General features: G+C 39.7%; 1 protein-coding gene across 2 annotated transcripts in view; it reads right to left on the bottom strand.

The window, feature by feature from the left end:
- Nucleotides 1–21,503, bottom strand: part of col5a1 (procollagen, type V, alpha 1) — a 98,797-nt gene that overhangs the window by 28,013 nt on the left and 49,281 nt on the right. For both annotated transcript variants that reach the window (XM_024298811.2, XM_024298810.2), the window contains exons 6-30: nt 19,495–19,599; nt 19,018–19,416; nt 17,454–17,918; nt 17,312–17,368; nt 15,844–15,885; nt 15,607–15,669; nt 15,454–15,528; nt 14,284–14,376; nt 13,877–13,933; nt 13,743–13,796; nt 13,579–13,632; nt 13,385–13,438; nt 13,253–13,306; nt 13,129–13,182; nt 12,881–12,925; nt 11,710–11,763; nt 11,490–11,534; nt 11,045–11,098; nt 10,914–10,958; nt 9,255–9,308; nt 8,454–8,498; nt 8,242–8,295; nt 6,916–6,960; nt 6,645–6,698; nt 1,889–1,996 (exon numbers count right to left, since the gene is read on the bottom strand). In XM_024298811.2, coding sequence (XP_024154579.1) covers nt 1,889–1,996; nt 6,645–6,698; nt 6,916–6,960; nt 8,242–8,295; nt 8,454–8,498; nt 9,255–9,308; nt 10,914–10,958; nt 11,045–11,098; nt 11,490–11,534; nt 11,710–11,763; nt 12,881–12,925; nt 13,129–13,182; nt 13,253–13,306; nt 13,385–13,438; nt 13,579–13,632; nt 13,743–13,796; nt 13,877–13,933; nt 14,284–14,376; nt 15,454–15,528; nt 15,607–15,669; nt 15,844–15,885; nt 17,312–17,368; nt 17,454–17,918; nt 19,018–19,416; nt 19,495–19,599 — 2,229 coding nt within the window. The remainder of the gene's footprint in view (nt 1–1,888; nt 1,997–6,644; nt 6,699–6,915; nt 6,961–8,241; nt 8,296–8,453; nt 8,499–9,254; nt 9,309–10,913; nt 10,959–11,044; nt 11,099–11,489; nt 11,535–11,709; nt 11,764–12,880; nt 12,926–13,128; nt 13,183–13,252; nt 13,307–13,384; nt 13,439–13,578; nt 13,633–13,742; nt 13,797–13,876; nt 13,934–14,283; nt 14,377–15,453; nt 15,529–15,606; nt 15,670–15,843; nt 15,886–17,311; nt 17,369–17,453; nt 17,919–19,017; nt 19,417–19,494; nt 19,600–21,503) is intronic.

Genomic DNA, 21,503 nt, shown 5'->3' with positions numbered 1-21,503 from the left:
ATGAGCTACAAAACAATTGATGCTCCTCTGATGTAAACGCCGCTACATTCACCTTGTTTGGGAGATTTTCATCGATTTTGAACGATTCAAGGATAACATCAGTTACGGTATTGTCCACTTTAAAATAAAATGTCTAATCTTTGCTATTTGGAGCAAACTCTTATCAATTTCGAAGAATTTGACAGAATTCTCTTGAAAACGTTAAACAAGTTTTGCCAGAGCTCCACTTTACTTAAATGTGAACTTCTCCGTCCCATCACCACTCTTCAGCTTTAAATTAAAAAAGACGTCTTGAGACATGTTTCAAGCTGTATTGTGGTTCATAATTTGTGACCAACCAGTGAAGCACAACCTGAAGCAGCTGTCAAGGAAACCAAAGGATGCAGCTGATTGATTAAGCAGGAAATGTGACAGACAGCAAGATTATTATTTATTATTTTCATAAATCCATTTATTTTCTAAAAAGTGTTGAGATCTATTGATTTTTTTCTGTTTGCTTTTGGTAAATTTCAAAAAAGAAATGAGAGTTAGAACGTTTCTTTGCACAAATGCAATTATTTCAGTTTTTATGCCAACTGCTATAAAATCTTAATCTAAATCCTTAAACTTTGCATTTTTCCACTTTCCATTCCGACGCTACAAACTATTATATTCTTGCAAAGATATAAACTATGACTCGAAAAAACTCAAATTGAACCCTAATTTTTAGCTCAAGTTTAAGGCTTTTATTCTAAAGTTTCATAAACAAGTTAGAATGGTGCAGTATGATTTATGTTCTGAAAATAAGTTATAGATTTTATGAGGTTTTATCAAGACGCTCCAATTTGTACTAAGATTTTGCTCCAATTTCATTGTGAAATGAGTCATTTTCACTGATTACACAAGTTTTTGTCACCATAATCAAAATGAACTAAAATGTTGTACATAAAAGCAAACATAAACCTTGGTACTAACAAAAAATAATAATTATTATTGGGCTTTAGAGCATTCAATCTAAAATATTTAGCTTTTGTAATTTGTTTTTCCTTTTTTTAATGCTTGTGTTTCTAGATTTTGATATCTTGCATGGACAGATAATTTTATTCCTTTTTAGGGATTTTCTTTCTTAATCTTGGCGTTCTTTGCCTCTTTTTACAGTGTAAGAGTTAAATAAGTCTAAAGGATGCAGTAACATTTGAAAAATGTCATTTTTCCCCATTATTGTTACGATGGAGTAAAAATCCATTCGGTTCTAGAAGAAAATCTGTTTTCTGTCAAAACACTTTTCCATTTGCAGACGTATTACTTTAAGTGAGAGACAGAGTAGAGACGAGAAAATGCTGTTTTCTATCAGATAAGCTCAATCTTCAGTTTTTATTTCTCTTTCAGTGGATTTTTTTGTTGTTGCTTTTGTTCTGCTCCAAAGCAATAAACCAAATGACCCCACACTTTACACAAAGATGCGTTCCACCTCCCAGGAATCCTTCCAGATTGGTGCATCCACAGTAACATAAATCATTTAGTGCAGAAGTCGAGTCTTCTCAGTGTAGCAGCACTTAGAAAAGCACAAATATTACAGTAGAAACGATGAGAAGCGATTAATGGCGGAATTACACTCAGGTTTTTGGTTCAAGAGGCAACAAAAATGGAAAAAAGAGGAAAATCTGCTTTAGGTAATGTACATAAAACAAATAAAATCTTGTTTTTTTTTTTTTTTAATCTTTGTAAATTGCTGAAATTGTTAGATTATTCAGTATTTCAGTCCTCTGATGTTGGTGGAAAAGCAGCAGATTTGTTCAGATCTGAGCACAGAGCAATCAGAGAAAAAAAGTCTTCTTCTTTCTAAACACGCAGTAAAACAGTCAGTCGTCTGCGGGCTCCCAGCATGCTTCAGCTAACAGCAGCTCACCTTCTCACCAGTGGGGCCAATTGGACCAGGATCTCCGGGGAGTCCCGAGCGACCCTTTGGCCCTTCGGGACCGTCTTCCCCTCTGGGCCCTGCGGGTCCAAGTTCTCCCTGAATAACAAAGAACATCACTCAGCAGGGCAGTTTGGATTACATCTGTTAGCCTGGTGGACACTGATGTATTAGTGTGAGAGGGAGAAAACTTTTCCACACAAGTTCGAGTGCATTTATTCTAGATTCAGAGGCGATAAATATCTGCAAGTTTTGGCAATATTTGTGATTTTCTATCAAATTTACTGATTTATTTGTTCAATTTTTGCTTAAATGTTCCTTAAAAAGCAAAAATGATAACATTTTATTGGATAAAAGGGAATTTTCATGCATTTATTCTGAAAAATGTTTTGTTTTTTTTAAAATGCAAAAAGTTGCTTTCAGAAAAAGCTTTAGTCATATGGACCTAAATGGGAGGCTTGATCCATACAAGTGATCAAGTTTTTGGGTTGTCCAGACCTGTGGAAGATGATTCAGTCCAGGCACAAACTGCATTTAATCAATTTCTCGTCAGTTATCAATTTTCAAATTAAAAAAGGGACATCATCCATACATATTAAATCAGAGTCACTGATTGGTTTGATCTTGTTTAACTTTAAACACACATTCAATGGAGTTTTTTACATAGAGCCAGAAAACGGTTTTAGAAATGTATGTAGCTACGTCAAGAGTGTGTTTACACAGACTTTTCATTGGAAGTGGCTGCTTGAACGCATCACAGGATGTCCCACTATATTTTTTCTGTCAAAAAATCATTCCTAGTGGTCTTTAAATTAATATTATACAGTTTTTAGCCAAAATCAGAAAGACTTTGTCATTTTTTAAGAATGATTTTATGCACATCTTTTTGCTAGCCTAATGTTAGCTTGGGCTTGAGAGAAGCTATAATCTAGCGGGAGAAAGTGTAAACAGAGGAATGCTTCTACGCCTTCAACCAAAATCATTTTTGATGAGCTCCTGCTGCTCTGCAGACAACAATCTAAACAAGAAATCTCATAAAAACAACACAGGCTTTTCGATTCTGTCCAAAAACTGCATAATCATAATTAAAGTATCACTGAGAACGGTTTTACAATAGAACATATTTATAGATGAAGTTGGACTTCAAGCAGTTGCTTTGATGCTGCAGTTTTTCACTGTAAACGGTAAAAAAGTGCAAGAAAAGTGAAAACATTTAACCCTCTGTGACCCTAAATTAGGATTGATTGGAGACAAAAGTGAGATGTTTACATCATCTACAAGAAGTTTGGGTTAATTTAGCCCAAATTTCACCAGGACTTTAAGTTCCACTCCAACCATATTTTTTTTCTATTTTAAAATCGTTGCCAGTGATTTATTTATGTTTATATAGTTTTTAGCCTAAATCAAAAAGGTTTTGTTGTTTTTTACAACACATTCTCTCTACAGCAGTAGTAGCTCATTAGTAACATAATTCTTGGCCCATTTTAGTAGATTTGTCCTTAGTCTGAGCATTTTCAAGCATCTAGTTTTTTGATCAACCCGATTTGATTCAAGAAATAATCAAACACAGTTTGAATGATAAATTCTTTCCTCTGCTGTGAGAAAAATACTACAAGAAAATGTTACAAAAAACACAGAGCGTAAAACTGGTAGGTGAATCATAAAGTAAGGCTAATGGAAACTACACAGGCTTTTTGACCTATGGGTAATGTGCTTTTACGGTGCTTGTAAGCCACAGTAGTAATTAGTGAGGCTGAATTTTTCATGTTGTTTAAAGAATAACCAAAGTGCTACCTGTTGGTCTTTGGCAAATTAAGATAAACTTGTTAAATTCTTGAAAATATAGCCAAAAACCATCTGTGTGCTGTCCCCTACAGGTTAAATTGAGGTATTACAGTTGAATTTCATGATTGGTCAAACTATTTAAGTCCCATGTCATGATCTGCAGCTCCAGTAATGAGAACAGTCCAGCCCCGCCCCTTTGACTGGATTTTCACATTTCAGCTGTGGGCGGAGTCGGCCTCCAACTTCCATGTTTGGTTACCCTTTAACTGTTTGCTACATCCTGTCACCCGCAGCATGGCCATAGGAAAAAAATGTCCATGATCATTTTCACTCTGTGGCATTGCCGAGCAGTCTACAATCTTCATATTTCGTGTCTGTCCCATGCCTTCCATAGGTCTGAACATTTTTTTGCCTGTATCCACCCCTAAAGGAATCAGATTCTTGTTCCTCTTAGGTTGCAGGACAAATGCTACAAACTCGCCCTGACAGCCAAGCGCTTCTGCAGAGACCCGTCTGCTCCGATGCATGAGACTGCATCAAGCAAACTGCTCCTGACTCATTCCTGCAACATCATCAACAAAAAAAACTTTCAGATGAGCAACCACACGAGCTGCTTCAAAAGTTACAGTCTCCTTTCAGTTTCGTTTAGATCTCTAACATCTCCAGAGGAAAGCTGAAGTGTCTTGTGGGACTTGAGGGCCGTTCAAAGTGGCATTGATTCCTTCCTCCTCCTTTCCGCAGACGGCTCAGTAAAATGTGACAGCCGTGATGTTTGAAGGCTGAGTTATGTCCCTCATCGGAGAAGGCATTTTTTCCTGCAACTTGACAGCTTAAATCCCTTCACAAGGGGAAGCAAAACTCTTCTCCCGCAGTCGGAGAGTTTAGGACTGGCTGGGAAGAGACGGGGAAATAAACTGAAAACTGCTGGTGTGCGTTTGTGTGTTCTCCACATATTTGGTCAAAAACGTTTAATAGAAAATGGCGTCCAACGCAAAGGTGATGAGTCCAGCTACGCTAATGCGACTTGCATTGTACAAAGTCAATGTACAGAAGCGTTGAGGGGTCCCGCAGGGCGTTTTGAGCGTCAAACGTGGTGATATAGTGGTTGAACTACAATGTTTCTACAGTTCAAATATCTGAACTTTGGTAAAGAATGTGTCACATCAACCAATCAGGAACTCAGCTTTAGCGCGCGATGTGTTGATGACATGATCAGCAGGTGGATTCCAAAAGTTCCTCTTAAACTTTATGCTATTTTTCTCATTTTCATTTAAATAATGATAGAAAATGTATTCAATTTTATCCTTATCTTCATTTTTTCCCTCCATGGACTAATGCGGGACAGCAAAGTTGTCAAACTGGGTCAAAAAGATGTGGAAGTACCGCTGAAAGCGGCCTTCAATCGGAAACAGCTCTTGTAGTAGACGGTGAAAGTACAAAAAAAACTGCAGAATAGAAGATGCACATGAACCCAGACATGGAGATATCATTACCAATGTTTTTGTAGAGCTCTTTTAAAATAAGTAAACTTGATCTCTTAACATCATCCACGTCTTCTATGCATTGATTTATATGAGATATACTGATAAACAGTCAATACTTTCATGTAGACATGAGACTAACAACCTTGGACAGTAGCTCCTCCCACAAGCATAGAGCAGTGAATTTGACGTGCGTCAAAAATAGGTGACAAATGCACATTTGTGAATGTAGCTTTAGAAAGTTTCTGGATGATCAGTCTTTGCACGGACTTGCAAACATGTACCAAACTAAATTTTGAGATTGTTTTAAACAATCAGTTTTTTCAATGAACTACTACACTGTTGGGGATGGATTTGTAAAATGTTCCTCCAATCTGATTGGATAAAAACCATGACAGAAAACTTGTTGGAGCTGATTTGTTAATTTTAGCAAATTGTTTCTCAAAGCTTAATGGACGGTGTAGTAAATCCGTTATGATGTGAATTTTGATTCAATGACCACGTCCTCCAAAAGGGTCATAGGTAACATCCGCCGTTGGTGTCTTTCTATTTCCAACATTTAAAAAAAAAAAAAAAATTATTAAAAAAACAAAGTGTTCTCCATCACAATATCAAATAGTGTATGAATACATGTGCCAGGCTTTTGACTTTTGAGCCAGATGTGAGGAGTGTTTGCGACACCTAAAGGTTCTTACACACCAGTTGCATCGACTCAAGCGACAGTTTCAATGAAAAGTCTGTGCAAACGAGCGTAGACCAGAGCTTCGGGCTTCCGCGTCCGGAAAACTTGTGATTGGGCATTGCTATGCAAGTGTTTAAGTCCGGTCGCGGGCAGGTTTTACGTACAAATCGGTCGCTCATTAAACTTGCGCTGAAAGTTCAACCGGTTAAACTTTTTGACGCTCAATCGCGGGGGGACTCGGATTTGGTTATGTGTCCTTTTCATAACACCAAAGTGCCAACCATTGTTAACATGATTACAAAGGAGAAATTAATAATTTCTGTTTGTTCACGGCTGGATTAATATAACCCCAAGGTGGACATTTATTGGAAATGAGGTGTGAAAACTAAAAGCCTGGAGCAAAATTTGAGGGATTTTTCTCCCCTCAGACTATTGACACAGCTACTGACTTTTCCCTCCGAGCCTGTACCTATTTTCAGAGGCATATGGAGGCTAATAAACAGTCAAAACACAGAAGAAGAAGAGTCCCTGCTTGTGCAGTGCTTGTCTGGTGCAAACACCACCTGCTGGATGTGCATTCATAAAACTGCATTTACTGTGTTCTTGAATGCACCACATGCAGCTAGTGTGAATGCAGCATCAGACTCAGATCTCTGTTTAGGAAAGTATTAAAAAATGAATGTTCAATATTGATCCCAAAGAATTAAGTTTGGGCCCCAATAACTTAGAGAACTCGGCTAGCTTGAATGTTTTAATTTCATGGAGTCAAGGTGTGAAATAAAAAAGCGATAAGCCTCACCCTGTCGCCCTTGATTCCCATGTCTCCCTTGAATCCAGGGAATCCGTCTTCTCCCTGGTGAAAAAACAAGCAGGAAATTCAGTTTGGGTGGGATATGTTATCATTGCAAATGTTTTGAAGCAGTCGATAAGGGAGCCTGTTGCTACGGAAACCATGAATAGCTCTTCTGTATCCTTGAAATCTTTCACACTCCCATTTTAAGCATGGCTGGCTTCATTTTAAGCTGCAAAGGTTCAACAAATCCCATCTTTTTCTGTCGGTGGGTTCTTACCTTTTCACCTTTGTTTCCTTTGAGGCCACGCACGCCGTCGGCGCCCTGCCATGCAACAGCAAACAGAAAGTTACAGGTCAGCAGGTCGTTTTGATGGAGGTGCAGTTGCTGGGCAGATTTAGGACTTCTTAAAGACCCACTCCAATGGAAAAGGTCTTTTTTTGTGTTTTTAACATGTTCATGCAGCATTTTTTAGGATCACTTATATAAAAGAATGTACGATTAAAACTGTGTTTCTGAGCGTTTCTGAGTGCAAATCAAAATGGATCAGAAAACTGGATGCTTGAAAATGTTCCGACTATTGACGCAGCTACTGAAATGGGCGTGCCAAAGTCAATATTGATCGTCATCATTATTGCGCAGCTAATGTTAGCTTAAAGCCATAAGCTTGCGCATGAGTGCGTAGCAAAGCTATCAGCGACTGGGAAAAATGGTTGGAGTGGGACTTTAAAGATCCATTTTCATCAGCGTTCCCAGTGGATTTTTAATTCTAGAATTCTAGAACTCACTTGTAAAATAGATTTCTTAATTTCAAGGGGACTTCCTGGACAAATACAGGTTAATAAATTACAATTATGCCACTTTTAGCCCGAAAAAAACCAAAATTACGTTTTCTAGGACATCATCCTGCAGAGCTGTAATTCATTCATTCATTCATTTTGACTCTGATTTGTGGGCAGGAATGTTGGTCTGGGGAAACCCCGCCCCCTTTCCCATCCCTTCGCAAGGAGCTTGTGGCCCATTCATTATGTTTTCTATATCATAAATACCATCTTTTTAAACTGTTTTTTTTTTGTCTGTTCCTGATTCACAATGATTTGAATAAATAAATACTCAGAAATGCTCATTTTAAGCTTAATTTTCTTCAGAAAAATGCCACAAAAACATGTTAAACGCCAAAAGAAACATTTTTTTTGAGTGTATCTTTAAGTCTTTTCAAGGTAGATATAAATCTGAATGCTGACGATCAATAAAATCTGTGATAAATCAGATTCATTCAACAGGGGAATCCCTCTAACGGTGACCGGATCAGACACTCCTGAAGAATTAGTGGATAACTTTGCTTTTGTCTTTCATGTGTTGGTGAAAAACGGCACCAAACACGATGTGATTGGGCTCGGCTCCATCTGACGTGGTCACAGATGGCTCCAGTTCTTCAACAATATCTTCATGTAAACACAAAGGAATTGAGCCGACTCACGTTGCTCTTTTACGGGCTTTTCACTAAATCACTCACCATGGGAAACAAAGATGCCTGGCTGCAAAAACATTCATAAATATTCAAAAAAAAAAAATGCCTTCTCGTATCATCGAGAATAAACTCACCTTTACGCCTCGGGGTCCAGGATAACCAATGGGCCCTTGAGGTCCCGGAGGGCCCTAGAGACACATTTAGGCAGTAGAGTTTATTTGATCTACTTTAATGCTGAATATTTTATGCAAATGGGTCTAATTTGGGACAGAGAGCAGTAAAAGAGTTTGACTGAATGAAAGCAGACTAAATGGAAGGTAGAAGGGGATAAACTGAGGAAACTCACCATGTGTCCTTTCTCTCCATTTGGACCCTCTTTCCCAGGGTGACCCTGTAAATTATTAATTGTAATATTACTGAACAGTATAATTACCACCATAAATACTACAACAGCTCTTTAAAACGGAGAGATTAGGTTGTAAAACTGCTGGAGGACGAATCTAACTGGGAAATTGGAAAAAGGGGCTTTTCGAGTTCATTCTCATTAGGGGATTTTTTTATTTTTTTTTATCCTTAATGCACTGCATTTTAAAGGCACTAGCAGCTATTACTGCGCTCTAAAAGCCACGACTGCAGCCATCTTGGGACTGCACAATATGCACATGCACGTGCACGCAGTGTAGAAGTTGCAGAAACACACAACGATGCCTAGTGGAGAGAAAACGGGAATGAAAATGGACTCTATTCTAATGAGACAAAGCGCTGATGGGTTTTTAGTGAATGGATGCAAGAGAACTAAGAAATACGGCTGAATTAATTTTAGAAAAAATACGAAAAAACATGTTTGTGAAACAGTGACTCGCATAAAAGAACAATTTTTTTTTAACACCTCTTTCTCCCCCCAAGATGGCACCTGGTGCCACTCCAAAAACATGTGTCCCTCCTGCAGGTGTCTGTTCATGGGAAGCGTTTTGAGCGGGTGTGCTGTTTACGCTGGTGCTGCAGCTGTGTGAAGGTGTTTGGATTCAGCCCTGTGATTATCTCAGTATGTTTTGCTCTAAACACTAAAACCAACATACAGGGAATCAAAGAGAAAACAGGCTTTGAAGACGCTGTCGTTTCAGGAAAAGGAAAACGTGGGACTCACAGGTGGACCATCGGCTCCTGGCATTCCTGGTAAGCCTGGCTTTCCGGTTGGACCCTTAAAAAACAGAAAAGGTTGGTGAATATGTGTTTGACATATAGCAATACGCTAAAATATCATTTTTATGGATATTAATATGCTAATTTCGGATATCAATATTTTAGCAGTAAAATAAAGGAGAAATTCTGGGATTTAGAAGACAATAATTAATTGAAAAACAACCAAATTAGAAAAAGAAACTTATCACTTTTAACAGTAGATAAATCCAATTATTTTACCCAAATACATATAAAAAGAGGCTCACATGTGACCTGAGAACACATGGTACATTCATAGTAGAATTGTCCCATTTTTGATTCCATATAATGACTTTACAAATGTGAAAGGTCCATAGCAACCATTACATTTTTTGCATTAATTGGGCTCAAAAATGTATGTACCAACTTTCATGCTTCTTTGTTAAAGTAATTTTTTAACTTTTACTTAGCAACCACTATTTACTCATTCCAGGGCCAATTCAGTGTTGGAGAACTCATTTTGTGTGTTAATGTTAACCAACAAAGTCATTTTTGTGAGGTAAACACAGAAAAATAATTAGAATAATTAAATTATTTTTATCCCTGAGAACAAATTATAGCTTTCACATAAGGTCGAAGGTCATGTCCCGGGGCGATTTTTTTTTTTAATTATTGCTTTTTTTAAAACTCATTTGTGGAGACTTCTTGACACATTTCTACAGAGCCACTAAAGGGTATAATCAAATAAAAAAAAAAATAATACGTTTTTTAAAAAAAAAAAAAAAAACTGGTTATTAACTGGTGCTCACCAGATAGTTTTTTTTTCCTTCAATTTTTAGAAAAAACAATTTTTTGTTACTAACTGGTGTGTGTAAGTTACTATCTGGTGCACTCAAGTTATTATCTGGTAAGCACCAGGTAGTAACCATATTTTTTTTCTTCAATTTTTAGAAAAAGAAAATGAGTTACTATCTGGTGCGTACCAGTTAGTAACCAGAATTTTTTTTTTTTTTTTAAATTATTTTTTTAGGGGCTCTGTACATTTCCATGTCCAGCAGTAAAATCAAAGTATTTTAAGTAACATGAACTTTGCACTTTTTTTGAAACAACTACCATGGCAACTCTTAGAGACTTATTTAGAATAAATAGTTTTTTTTTTATCATTATTTTTATTGACTTTCTTAATTTAAAAAAAATACTTATATGACTTAAACTGTGACAAAAAATAAAATAAATATGCATCTTTTGCTTAAGTAAGGTTGGTTAACCCTTTAACACCTGAGATGACGACTAAATAGACAATCTTTAATATGTTTTAACCTTTTAACCGTTAACACGATCAACGTAACTCCAGCTGTGCTTTTCTCTAGAGATAAAGGTCAAGTGTTTAAGAGTTAAATAAGGCTGAATTTAAAATTCTTCTTCTTCATTAATATACGATGAGTTGACCTTTGTTTTAAAATCGTTGCATAATTCCAATACAGATTTACTGAATGCATCACTATGGTGTAAAACGTGTTCCCTTAAATCACTTAAATCATCCAGATGATCATTTATAGATCCAAGTCTAGCAACATTTTTATTTCTTTTTTTCTCATACATATATTTTTTATTTTTAACCAAGTGTCTAATCTGGATTTTTCACCTTCTCTCCTGGAGGTCCGATCGCTCCTTGAGGTCCTGGAAGTCCCTGTAGATAGAAAATACTCGATCAGAGCTTTTCTCAGGCACATTATGGAAACGATAATGATACCTGATGACATGTTGTGTACGAACCTGAGCACCTGGGTTGCCTTGCTGTCCAGGAGGACCTGGTTCTCCTTGAGGGCCCTAAAAAAGTAACAAAATATAAATGTTTCTGGTAGTTAAAAGCCATTATCTTGAATAAAAACAACCTACACCGTTTTCACCGATACAAGAATATTCCCAAAGTGCTGAAGCTCAAACATCAGAACTCCCTTCCCTGTGGGGTTATCTCAGAGCAGAAGTCTGGGAAAGTTGTTGATCTTCCATCTCCACCTTGTTGGGAGATTCCCAACAGAGCAGACAAGCTGCTGCCGTCAGATCTCCTCTCATTACAACCAGGCGCTTTGAGGAAATTGAGCTGGAATTGTGCCGCGTGATTGTGTAGCGCCGGTTCGTGTGCTCAAGTCAGTGATGAAGCAGGAAAAGGCTTTTTTTATGGATGATTGGAGTGAAAGTGTCAGTAGTTTTAGCTTACTATGTTTCCTTTAGGTCCAGGTTGTCCATCCATTCCAGTGACGCCCTGATGCAAAAGCACAGGTTATTAAAACACAAATGAAGGGAAATTTTCAATACAATTTTTTTTTAATCTAAAATATACAAATTAACATTTTTAACATCTCATGCTAAAAAACAGAGATGCTAAAAACTGGGATGTGCTCTCCAAACACAATCTGTGAGAAGATGAGGAGACTCACAGGAGGTCCAGAAGGTCCCTGGGGTCCTTTTGGTCCCAGCAAACCACGAGGCCCCTTAAAAAAAAAAATCGGATAAACATGGGAGAAGAAAGACTGCCCCAAACTTACACGGATGTTTAATTTCATTGATGCTTCCATCCAGAAAAAGCAAATATTTACATTTACTGTAGAGACTCTTAGCAAAAATTACTCCATTTACATGTACTATCAGTAAACTTAGTCTATACTAAAAGTGAGACAGTACATTTTTATATATTATCTATGGATTGTAAACTTAAAATAGTCAATATTAGTTTGAAAAAATATAAAGTTTGTGTCCTTCCTACTCTATATGGTCTGTAATAATCTTACTTATTCTAAAGTGGACTACTTTTTACTGAGATGATCATTAAGAGGCTGATTTGTATGAAAACAGATTTGCCAGAAAAGAGTTATTTTCCCAAAAAACACATTTTTTGTATTAATCTGCAAAGTTCCAATCATGAAATAAAAAAAGTTCACTCAAAATATAAATTTTTATCAACAAAAACAAGTTTTTTCTCTATAAAAAATGTATTAAATTAATCATTTTGACAACTATCATGACTTTTTTATATATTTAAATCACCATGAATGCATTCATATTCTTGTGTATTGCAAATATGTTAATAAATAACCTAAATACATATAATTTACACAGAATTAGGTTTAAAGGAGAATTATTTATAAGTAAAATGTGAAAATTCTGTAAAAATTTTCAGATTTTCTGTGTTCAAGAGAAAGCTTTCCCTCAAATCGATTTAAAAAACGATGGTTTATGAGAGCGGTATCAGAAAAAACAAAAAGCCTGAGTTTTGCTTGTTGAAATAACCAACAGTGAGAAAATGAAAGCTGATTCTTGGGTTCCCACAGTTATTAAAAATCCCCTCCCAGCCTCTGCTTTCTAACCAGGTATTCAAACTGATGCAGCACCCCCTGGTGGAGGAATCTTGAAATGACAGAATGTTGGGCTTTTTTTTAATTATTTTTTTGGACTCCTCCCTGATGTTTCTGAAGATCCCAGAGTGAGCATCAGCACGAGCGTTCTCATCGAACCGCCCTCTTTCATCACAACATCTCCACTAACACCCCTCACACACACACACAGACGCACAACCTTTCCCACCGAATGATGAAACGTGCAATCACTCACCGGTTCACCGGGAAGTCCCCTGGGTCCGATCTCTCCGTCATCTCCCTGGGAAAGAGACGGAGCGGGTCAGGCTGAGGAGCAGACAGTGAATGATAATGGAGGGGAAAGCAAAGGTCACAGAGGGAACCGGAAAGCAGGTGGAGGTGAGATCAAGCTGAGCTGACCGAGGACGGAGGTTCAAAGATGGAATGAAGAAGTCTTTACAAAATAAAACAAAAAAAAGAGGATTTTTTTTTTTCTTGTGTTACCCTCTCGCCGTCCTCTCCAGGAGCACCAGGAGGTCCCGAAGGTCCAGATTCTCCCTGTAGAGATGAACACAAATCAGTATTTCAGGCTGGAAAAACAATCGAATGAACCCACAAATCCACTCACTCTGTGGCCTTTTTCACCAGGAAGTCCAGCCAGACCATCAAAGCCTCTGTCTCCCTAAAGAGCATAAAAGACAACAATGATTCACAAACACCGTGACCAGGAACCACTGAGGATCACTGGGCCACTACATGCCTTGGGTCCGGTCTGTCCTGGCATTCCTCTGGCACCGTCGGCTCCAGAACGGCCCTGAAAGCGGACAACAGTTCAGCACATCTGTTTGCGGATTTTACGTCTCATTAAGTCAAATCTGACTGGATTTGAACCTTCCTGCTCGCTTTTTACAAACAAACATTCAGAAAAAAACCAAAAAATAGTTATTGACTGACCCTTCTGCCGGGCTTTCCAGGGGGTCCGGAGGATCCCATGGGTCCACGGGGTCCCTGAAGGGAAAAGCCGACATGCAGATGTTGTTTTTGTGGATTTCAAATATCAGTAATGTCACTAAAATAATATTTGTGGTCATAAAAAGATCTAAAAATAAAAGTAGCACCTGAGGGCCCCCCTCCCCTGACTCTCCCTTCAGGCCTGGAACACCTGGAGGACCCTGATATCAAAACAAGCAAGTATGAAAATGAGGAAAAACACAAAAGTTTAAGATTCTGAGAGGGTAAGTTTGAATCAAACCAGAGGTCCGGGTCTTCCGGTCAATCCCATGGGACCTGTGGGGCCGCGCATCGCCAACTGGAAAAAAGCAACCAGGAACTGTATTAAACAATTGAAAGAATTCTCTTTTAATCTATAATCCAGATTACTGACTTCGAACACAAAGTTTTACAGAAAAAGTAGAAAAAAATGACTATTTTGCATGGATTTCTTCCACTAAGAGTCCCACCACATTTTCCAAACTCTACCATTTATTTTATGCATAAACTCGTAAATAAATGTGCAGTTTTCCATCTTCGTCTTTAAAGGTTGATTCTTTAATTTCAAGAAACATGAGAAAAATCTGAAGTCAAATCAAAAGAAAAAGACATTTAATTATTGAAATGGCAAAATATGCATCAAACATTTGTCTAGTTGTGGTTTGTTACCCTGGCCTGTTGCATGATAGCTTGCATCTGGGCCTCCTGCGCCGACACAGCGGGTCCTTTCTGCCCAGAATCCCCTCCAGAACTGAATCTGAACTGCAACAGGGACGGCATATTTTTAAATTGTTGATCCAGAAGCAAAAATAAACACAAAACAAGAAAATAATATAAATCTAATCTGTTTTACAGCTCAAAGGTGATGCTGAGCTCAGCATCACTCCAAACACAACTAGCAGCTGACTGCTCTGCTGCCATCTGGTGGCCAGAACTGAGTACTACATCATCCATTTCTTTGTGATAGAACTGAACTTTTGATTCTTTTTTTCTCTTTCTAGGGGGTTTTGTTTCAGATTACATGACAAAGTTCTCATGAGGACTGGCTGTGGCAACAAAACAGCAAAAAGCTGCAGGATTTCACAAAGTGTGTTACCAAGAAGCAAAACACAAACAGTTGTTTGAGGACATCAGAGCTCAATTACATCGCCTACAGACACTCGGCATAAACAGCTTTCCTACAGATTTTGCCAAAACCCCAGTTTTTCATCTATCTGTCACATTTTCTGCTCACTTAGATTTGTTACAGAATGGAGGCCCCCAGCTCCACCCATCCTCTATTGTCGTCTTTTTTTCCTGTCTGGTTCTCTTCCTTTGCTGGCTAGAAAGAATTCTGCGCCAGGACCGATGTCTTCATTGATATTTCCTATCAACAACAGCAAATCTTTATTAGTCTGGGACTAAATGTTCCTCTGACTCAGAGTTTTGGCTAAAAAAAAAAAAAGTTGATGCATAAAAATCTGGAAGAGACTTTTTGGTACATGTCACATCGAGTCCAAAAAGGTGCTGAAACACGACTGAAACACGGTGCATGTTTCTCATTAGACATGGAGCTCAAAGATCGGAGATTTGCAGCTTGCTGCCAGTGGATAGTCCGTGTCCGGATGAAGTTTGCCACATGTCTCAGCCAGACTAAAACCGCAGCTCCACATCTGTACAATTAATCAGAATGGAGACAGACTTCCAAATGCAAACCAAAAAAAGACTAAGGTAACTGTTGATGCTGCAGACGGATCGCTGGATGATCCAGCAACTTCCTGGCTTAAACTTTAAAAAAAAAGTTAAATACAAAACATCCATGAAACTTAGATGAGAGTATAGGTCACAGAGATTACTTACAGGCAGCATCAGGACAGTTCCAGGGGGTCCTGGCAGACCATCAGCACCGGGAAGACCAGGACGACCGGGAAGACCCTGGAGCGGAAAACATCACACATGAACCCACGTGGTTGTGAATTTCTCCAGCTTTTTGCTATAATCGCTGCTGCTTACCCTCTCCCCTGTATCTCCAGGGCCGCCTGGAGCGCCGGAAGCACCCGGGGGTCCGGGGAGACCCTGTTTCAAACAGAAGACCCTTACTCGACAATAAAATCTCAAAGCGGCGGCGGTCGGGAGAAAGGAATTTTTGTGGTGGCTTTCTGCCTCTTAAATTGCAGTAAACACGACTGTTTCTGATGTAAGCAAATAAAACATGGCTGATGTGATCATCTTTGAGGAGGAAGGACTTACAATCGGCCCCTCAGGCCCGGGCGGACCCTCCACCAGCATTCCCTGAAACACACAAACGATCAGTCGATTCATTCATCTTATCAGTGTGTGACACAAGCCTGTGCACGGCAGCGAGCCTCAACACTCGCCGCTCCAGACTCCTTCCATACACATTCCTGCCCGTCACTTCAGATGTGCTTGTAATGAATGAATTAAACTAGAAGTGGGCGGAGCTAACAAGGTCTAGCAAGATTGTTTCCTTCAGAAATTGTCTCTTTTTGTGAAATGTATTGCATATTTGTGTGTTTATATCGCTGATGTGTCCCGTTAAGCTATTGAATTTGGCCCACAAATGGGATAAATAATAAAGATTATCTCTATTTGCTTCATTTTCCCTAAAATTGTGGTGTTTCCCCATAGATATTGCTTTACAAATATCTTTACTTTTTGTTTAGGTGCAGAAAGTAATTTTGCGTTTCTGTGGAAGAACTGTCACTTTTGTTTGAGTGTCTCCTGACTCGGACTTGGTTTTCCCTGAAGAACATCAAACTATTGGTGCAATTCACACTAAAATGAGAACTAAAGATAGTTTTGAAATAACCCCCCACCCCCAAAATGTTCTATATACGTTTTAATCCAAATGAAAACATATTTTCATCCAGATTAGATGCTGTGTCTTTCTCTAATGAGGTGGATTACCAAAACACTAGGACTGGGTATCGCCTATCATTTCCAGAATCGATTTGATTCAATTCACCAGAGCCTGGATCGATTCATTTCTGATATTTATTTTTTTTTTTCCAATTCAATTTTGAGTTCACATGGTTTACAAATTTAAACACATTTGTTTAGAGTTCACATACTGTAAAATTTCTCAGTGAAACTCCAACAATTGTTCTGCCTCTCCTAGAGGGCATTTCAGTTTGGCCACTAGGTGGCGCTACAGCATTATGCCACAAATGGTTACCTTAAAAACATTTCCTTAAAATTGTTTGGAAAATTGATGCCAGAGTTTATAAAGATGCTCATTTAGTAGCAATATATGTTAGCATTAGCCATCCTACGGGAAATTCCATTATACGTTAGCATCAAGCTAGCAGACTTTACCATTTTGTGTTAGATCAATCTCTACTTTTATGGATTGATTATTGCTATAAAGCTTATATCGATTCAGATTGATTATTCGATTTTATCAACCCAGCCCTACAAAACCCCCTCGTATCTGCTCCTGGTCTGACCATTCTGTCAAATTTTAAAAATCTTTTTTGGCCCACAGGGCAAAAAGTTTGCCTACTGTTCTATACACTTGCATTCTGCCCAACCCATTTAAGAATATCTGAATTTGTGTGTCTGTTTCCTTCAGATATACACAAACAGTGTCCGCAGATACTCTCCAGCAACACAAAGAAGGTCTAGTGAGTCCAAATGTGGGTTTTTGTGTAACAAGTCTCCTTGAAATTAGAGGACGACTTGTATTAACAAGACTTACAGGCTCAATTATAGCAGGTTCTCCCTTCTGTCCCTTCTCACCACGAAGTCCATCGACCTGCATGCAAAGGACACAACCACCGTGAGCTCACATCAAACTTGATTGGGAAGTGCTAATTTGAAAAACTCTTTTTTCCCATCACCTGTCCGTAGTACTCATCAGTCTCAGCAGGAAGCTCTTTGCTGGGGTTGTAATCGTCGTAATTCTCGTACTCCTCCAGGTCGTCCAGCTTGATGTCGTCCTCCTTGAAATTGTCGGTATACAGGAAGTCGTCGTATCCATCCTGGCCAGTCCCCGTGGTAACGGACCCGCTAGAGGAACCACCTCCGACGGTGGACGAACCTCTGGTTGATGCGGAACCCCCGCCTCTGGAAACCGAGCTGCCATCAACGGATACAGAACTGCCTCCGAATGAGCCGCCCGAAAGGGTGATGGTGGAGCTGCTGTTGAAGTTTCCTCCACCGATTGAAACTGTGGAGCTGCTACTGCTGCTGCTGCTGCTGCTGCTGCTGCTGCTGCTACTGCCGGCGCCTCCCTCAACGTCACCAATGTTGTAACTATCCACACCATAATCATATCCATTGTCATAGTCGTAGCCATTTTCCACCTATTGACAAACAAATACAACACACACTGAGACTGTGTTTATCCTGTTGACAGGGGTGTGCAAAAGTTTTCTGGGGCCCTGGGCAAACTTTCTCTTGGGGCCCCTTTAGGCACTGGTCTGTCTGCTGACACAACAAAATATTTATTAATCAGTTTGTCTCCGTCATGTCTGAGTCTGACATCTGTGCCTCTGCAAAAAGCCAGACAAACAAGTCTGGATTTCAAAATTAAAACTTCTGTTGAAGTTTCAAAATAAAATTTTACTTCATATTTAAGGTAATGTGACCAAAAGATAACACGTTAATGCTGCAGGAGTCCATTTTTGTAATAGATGGCGAAAGTTTACTTTTGCCAGTGCAAAAACATCATTTATGACACAAAACTGGCATTTTACAAGAACTTACTGAGGAAGGAGAGAACATGGGACCGGATTGCTTAAGTTTTGGATGAGCAAAGAGACCAGGATAAGCTATTTAACATTGGAGCGGCAGGAAAAACCACTCCTCCGGGAGCGAAGGGGAACATACCGGAGACGCAACGGAGACAATGTAAGCTAATTGATGATCGTGAAATGGATGCACAGACGGACCAATGCAAATCTGGAGTTATCCCACCTAATAACTAGTGAATTTCACAATTTTTTCACTTTATTTAAACAAAATACAGTTTGTGATCAAGCTGTGACTTTTTGTTAGACATTATCTCCTCTCTGTAGATGATTTTATTGTTTTGTTTTAAATCAAAACACAAGTAGGGTATTCTTTGGGACAATAGCCCGTTGTGATGACTCCACCCAGCTCAAGACCTGGCCTTGCGGTAGAGTGTCCACCCTGAGACCGGAAGAGTTTAAACCACGACCGAGTCACACCAAGACTCTGAAAATGATACCCAGTGCCTCCCTGGTCGAGACTCGGCATTAAGAAGTTAGATTGGGAGCTTTTACCACCGAATGGCTACTGAGTGCAGTGGTGTCTGCAACTCTAATCTCAGTGGGATTTTATGGTAAAATAAAGGTTAGATAAAAATAAAATAATGGAACTTTAACTTTAATCCATAGAAAATGATAGAACTGTATCGGCACATCACTTGAATCCACCTACTGTTGTTTTATTGGTGATGAATGTTGTTGTAGACCCTCCACTGCTGGTGGACAGAGTTTTTTCAAATTCAGTCCTGGACTCCATGTTGACCCTGGCTCCTGCTCCCAGGTCCAGCCTGCTCTCGGTGCCAATATTGGTGATGGTGACGTGTCTGGAAGCGTCGGTTTCAGGCGCAGTTGTTGTTCCGTCATAATACGAGTATGGGTAGTCGTAACTCCCTCCGTCATCATAAGAGCCGGTTTCCGTTCCGTAGCTGTTGTCGCTTCCGCCGGCGGCGGCACTCGAAGAGCTTGACGAGGAGCCTCTTGATGAACTGGAGGACGATCTGGACGATGAGGAACCAGTGCCACTTATCAAAACTTTTTCCATTTCGGTCAGAACGCCGTCTCCACCATCCACCTGAAATGCCCAGAACGTTGGTTGGTTGCAACAACGTCTTTGGAAATCAGCTCATTGAAAGACAAAACCTTTAACTACCTCGGTTCCTGTCGCTGAGTCGGTATAGGAATACGAATCATAGTCATTTCCTCTTGTGTCATCATAATAGGGGTATTCATAGTTGTAGGGGTCCACCTTTGTATCCTGAAAGAGGAAAAACACAGCATTACATGAGGGTGAGACATTTCTTCCGGCTCTGTTGGCTCTGTCTGGCTGCAGCACGTGGCCATCGACCAGAAATGAATTGCAACAAACAAATGAGTCTAATAAGTGTGACACCAGTTTTCTTTGAAAAAACGTCTCACTTGTTGGCTCTAGAGAAACCACAGGTCAAGAGGGAGAGCTTCCAGTCCATTAAGTTGTAGTCTCAAGGATTAACATGCACGAGGCACACTGACATTCCACATGTAGTGCAGCCAAACAGGCTATGGCAGGCTCCGTATCATTCCTGAACGTTATTGACTAACTCAACTGCCTAATAACCCCCCGTTCTTCTCACTCAGCATTTTTGCTCTGGCAGCTCGTAGTTCTCCTTTCGTGAGCCAAAGAGCTCTTATTTTAGAGGAGGAACCAATCAAGATCTAATTTGAAGACAATTATGGATTTGGGATAATGAGCTGCAGCGAGGTCAGCCAGAGAAGCACAAAACTGGTTTCGGGGTGCTAAATAAACTTCTTATTATTTGAGGAACGCTTCTTAAAAGACTCACTTCAATGAAAGCCGTGTTTTTTGGTATTTTTAACATGAATTTGTAGCATTTTTCTTAATTCAAGTCGTTGTGAATCAGTAGATGATTAAGAAAAGCCATTTGAAAAAGTGGATAAGCCATTACGGTGAGGAACAAGCTCTTATCTGATGCATCCACTTGGAGACGACTAGATCAACACATTCTCATCCCCAAGTCGTCACATATTGGTTAGGGTCCCCTCCGTGTCGAAAACTGATGTTTTAGGGTGTCTCCAACGCGTCATTGGATGTGGCACCAGACCCGAACCGGTACCAGATGCAGTACCGGGCATGAACCAGGCCCAGACACAAACAGGTACCGGATTTGGGTACTGGGTTAGGATACTCATCGTTTTTTGACGTGTTAGCTGTTAGTAAAATCAAAGGTCCACAACCTTTGGCACATGGTTCCGGATGCGAACTGGCCCTTGGGACTTGTCCGGTACTAACCTAACTCGGGCACCGGACGTGATACCAGACGCAGTACTGGACCCAAAACTGTACCAGATGCGGTCCTGGGAGCAAACCGGGCTCAGACACAAACCGGTACTGGGTTACACAACCCTCAGCACACGGTACAGGATGCAGCACTGGATGCTGTACCGGATGTGCAGTGGTTCTTGGAACATGTCCAGTACTGGTACCCAAACCCGGAATCCTAACCCAGCACCGGATGCGGTACAGGACCCGAACCGGTACCAGGGGCAAACTGGTACCTTGTTAGGATACCGGTGCGCTCCTTATCCCAGTATTGGACCAGTTCCATTTCGCAGCCTGGAGGTTGGGGACCCGTGATTTAACGAGAACAGCAAACCGGGGACACCCAAAATATCAATTTTTATGTGAGGAGTTGGGAGGGAGAATGTGTCGACTAAATCCGTGAACGTCTTTGATTTCCTTCTTCGAGCTGGAATCTCACTCAAACCTGTACGTCTGGATAGCTACGATGTTCCACCGGAAATGTTATGTTTGGGACTGTAAGCTAGCAGGGGTAAACAGATGGATGATGGAGAAGGGGGCGGGCTTACTTTGCTCCAACAGTCCCGCCCACAACTTTCACAAATTTCTAGTGAACTGCAGCCGCTCTACTGAAAATATGTCCTAGAAAATGACAGTTTCATTTTGGTTAAAAACTGCATAAATATAATAAAAAGGTCATTGGCAATACTTTAAAAATAGATCAAAAGATGATCGGAGAGGGACTTTAAAACATCCTGGTATAACCAAAGTAAATGAACAGATCCTTTAGCAGCAGATGGAGGCTATTTAAATGATATCTCCATTAAACATGACCCGTATACCTTCTGATTTGAGAAGAACTT

Source organism: Oryzias melastigma, linkage group LG12 (genome assembly GCF_002922805.2).
Source record: "Oryzias melastigma strain HK-1 linkage group LG12, ASM292280v2, whole genome shotgun sequence".
Classification (NCBI taxonomy): domain Eukaryota; kingdom Metazoa; phylum Chordata; class Actinopteri; order Beloniformes; family Adrianichthyidae; genus Oryzias; species Oryzias melastigma.
Note: the sequence above shows the minus strand (reverse complement) of the source record. Positions and strands in the feature narration are given on the sequence as shown.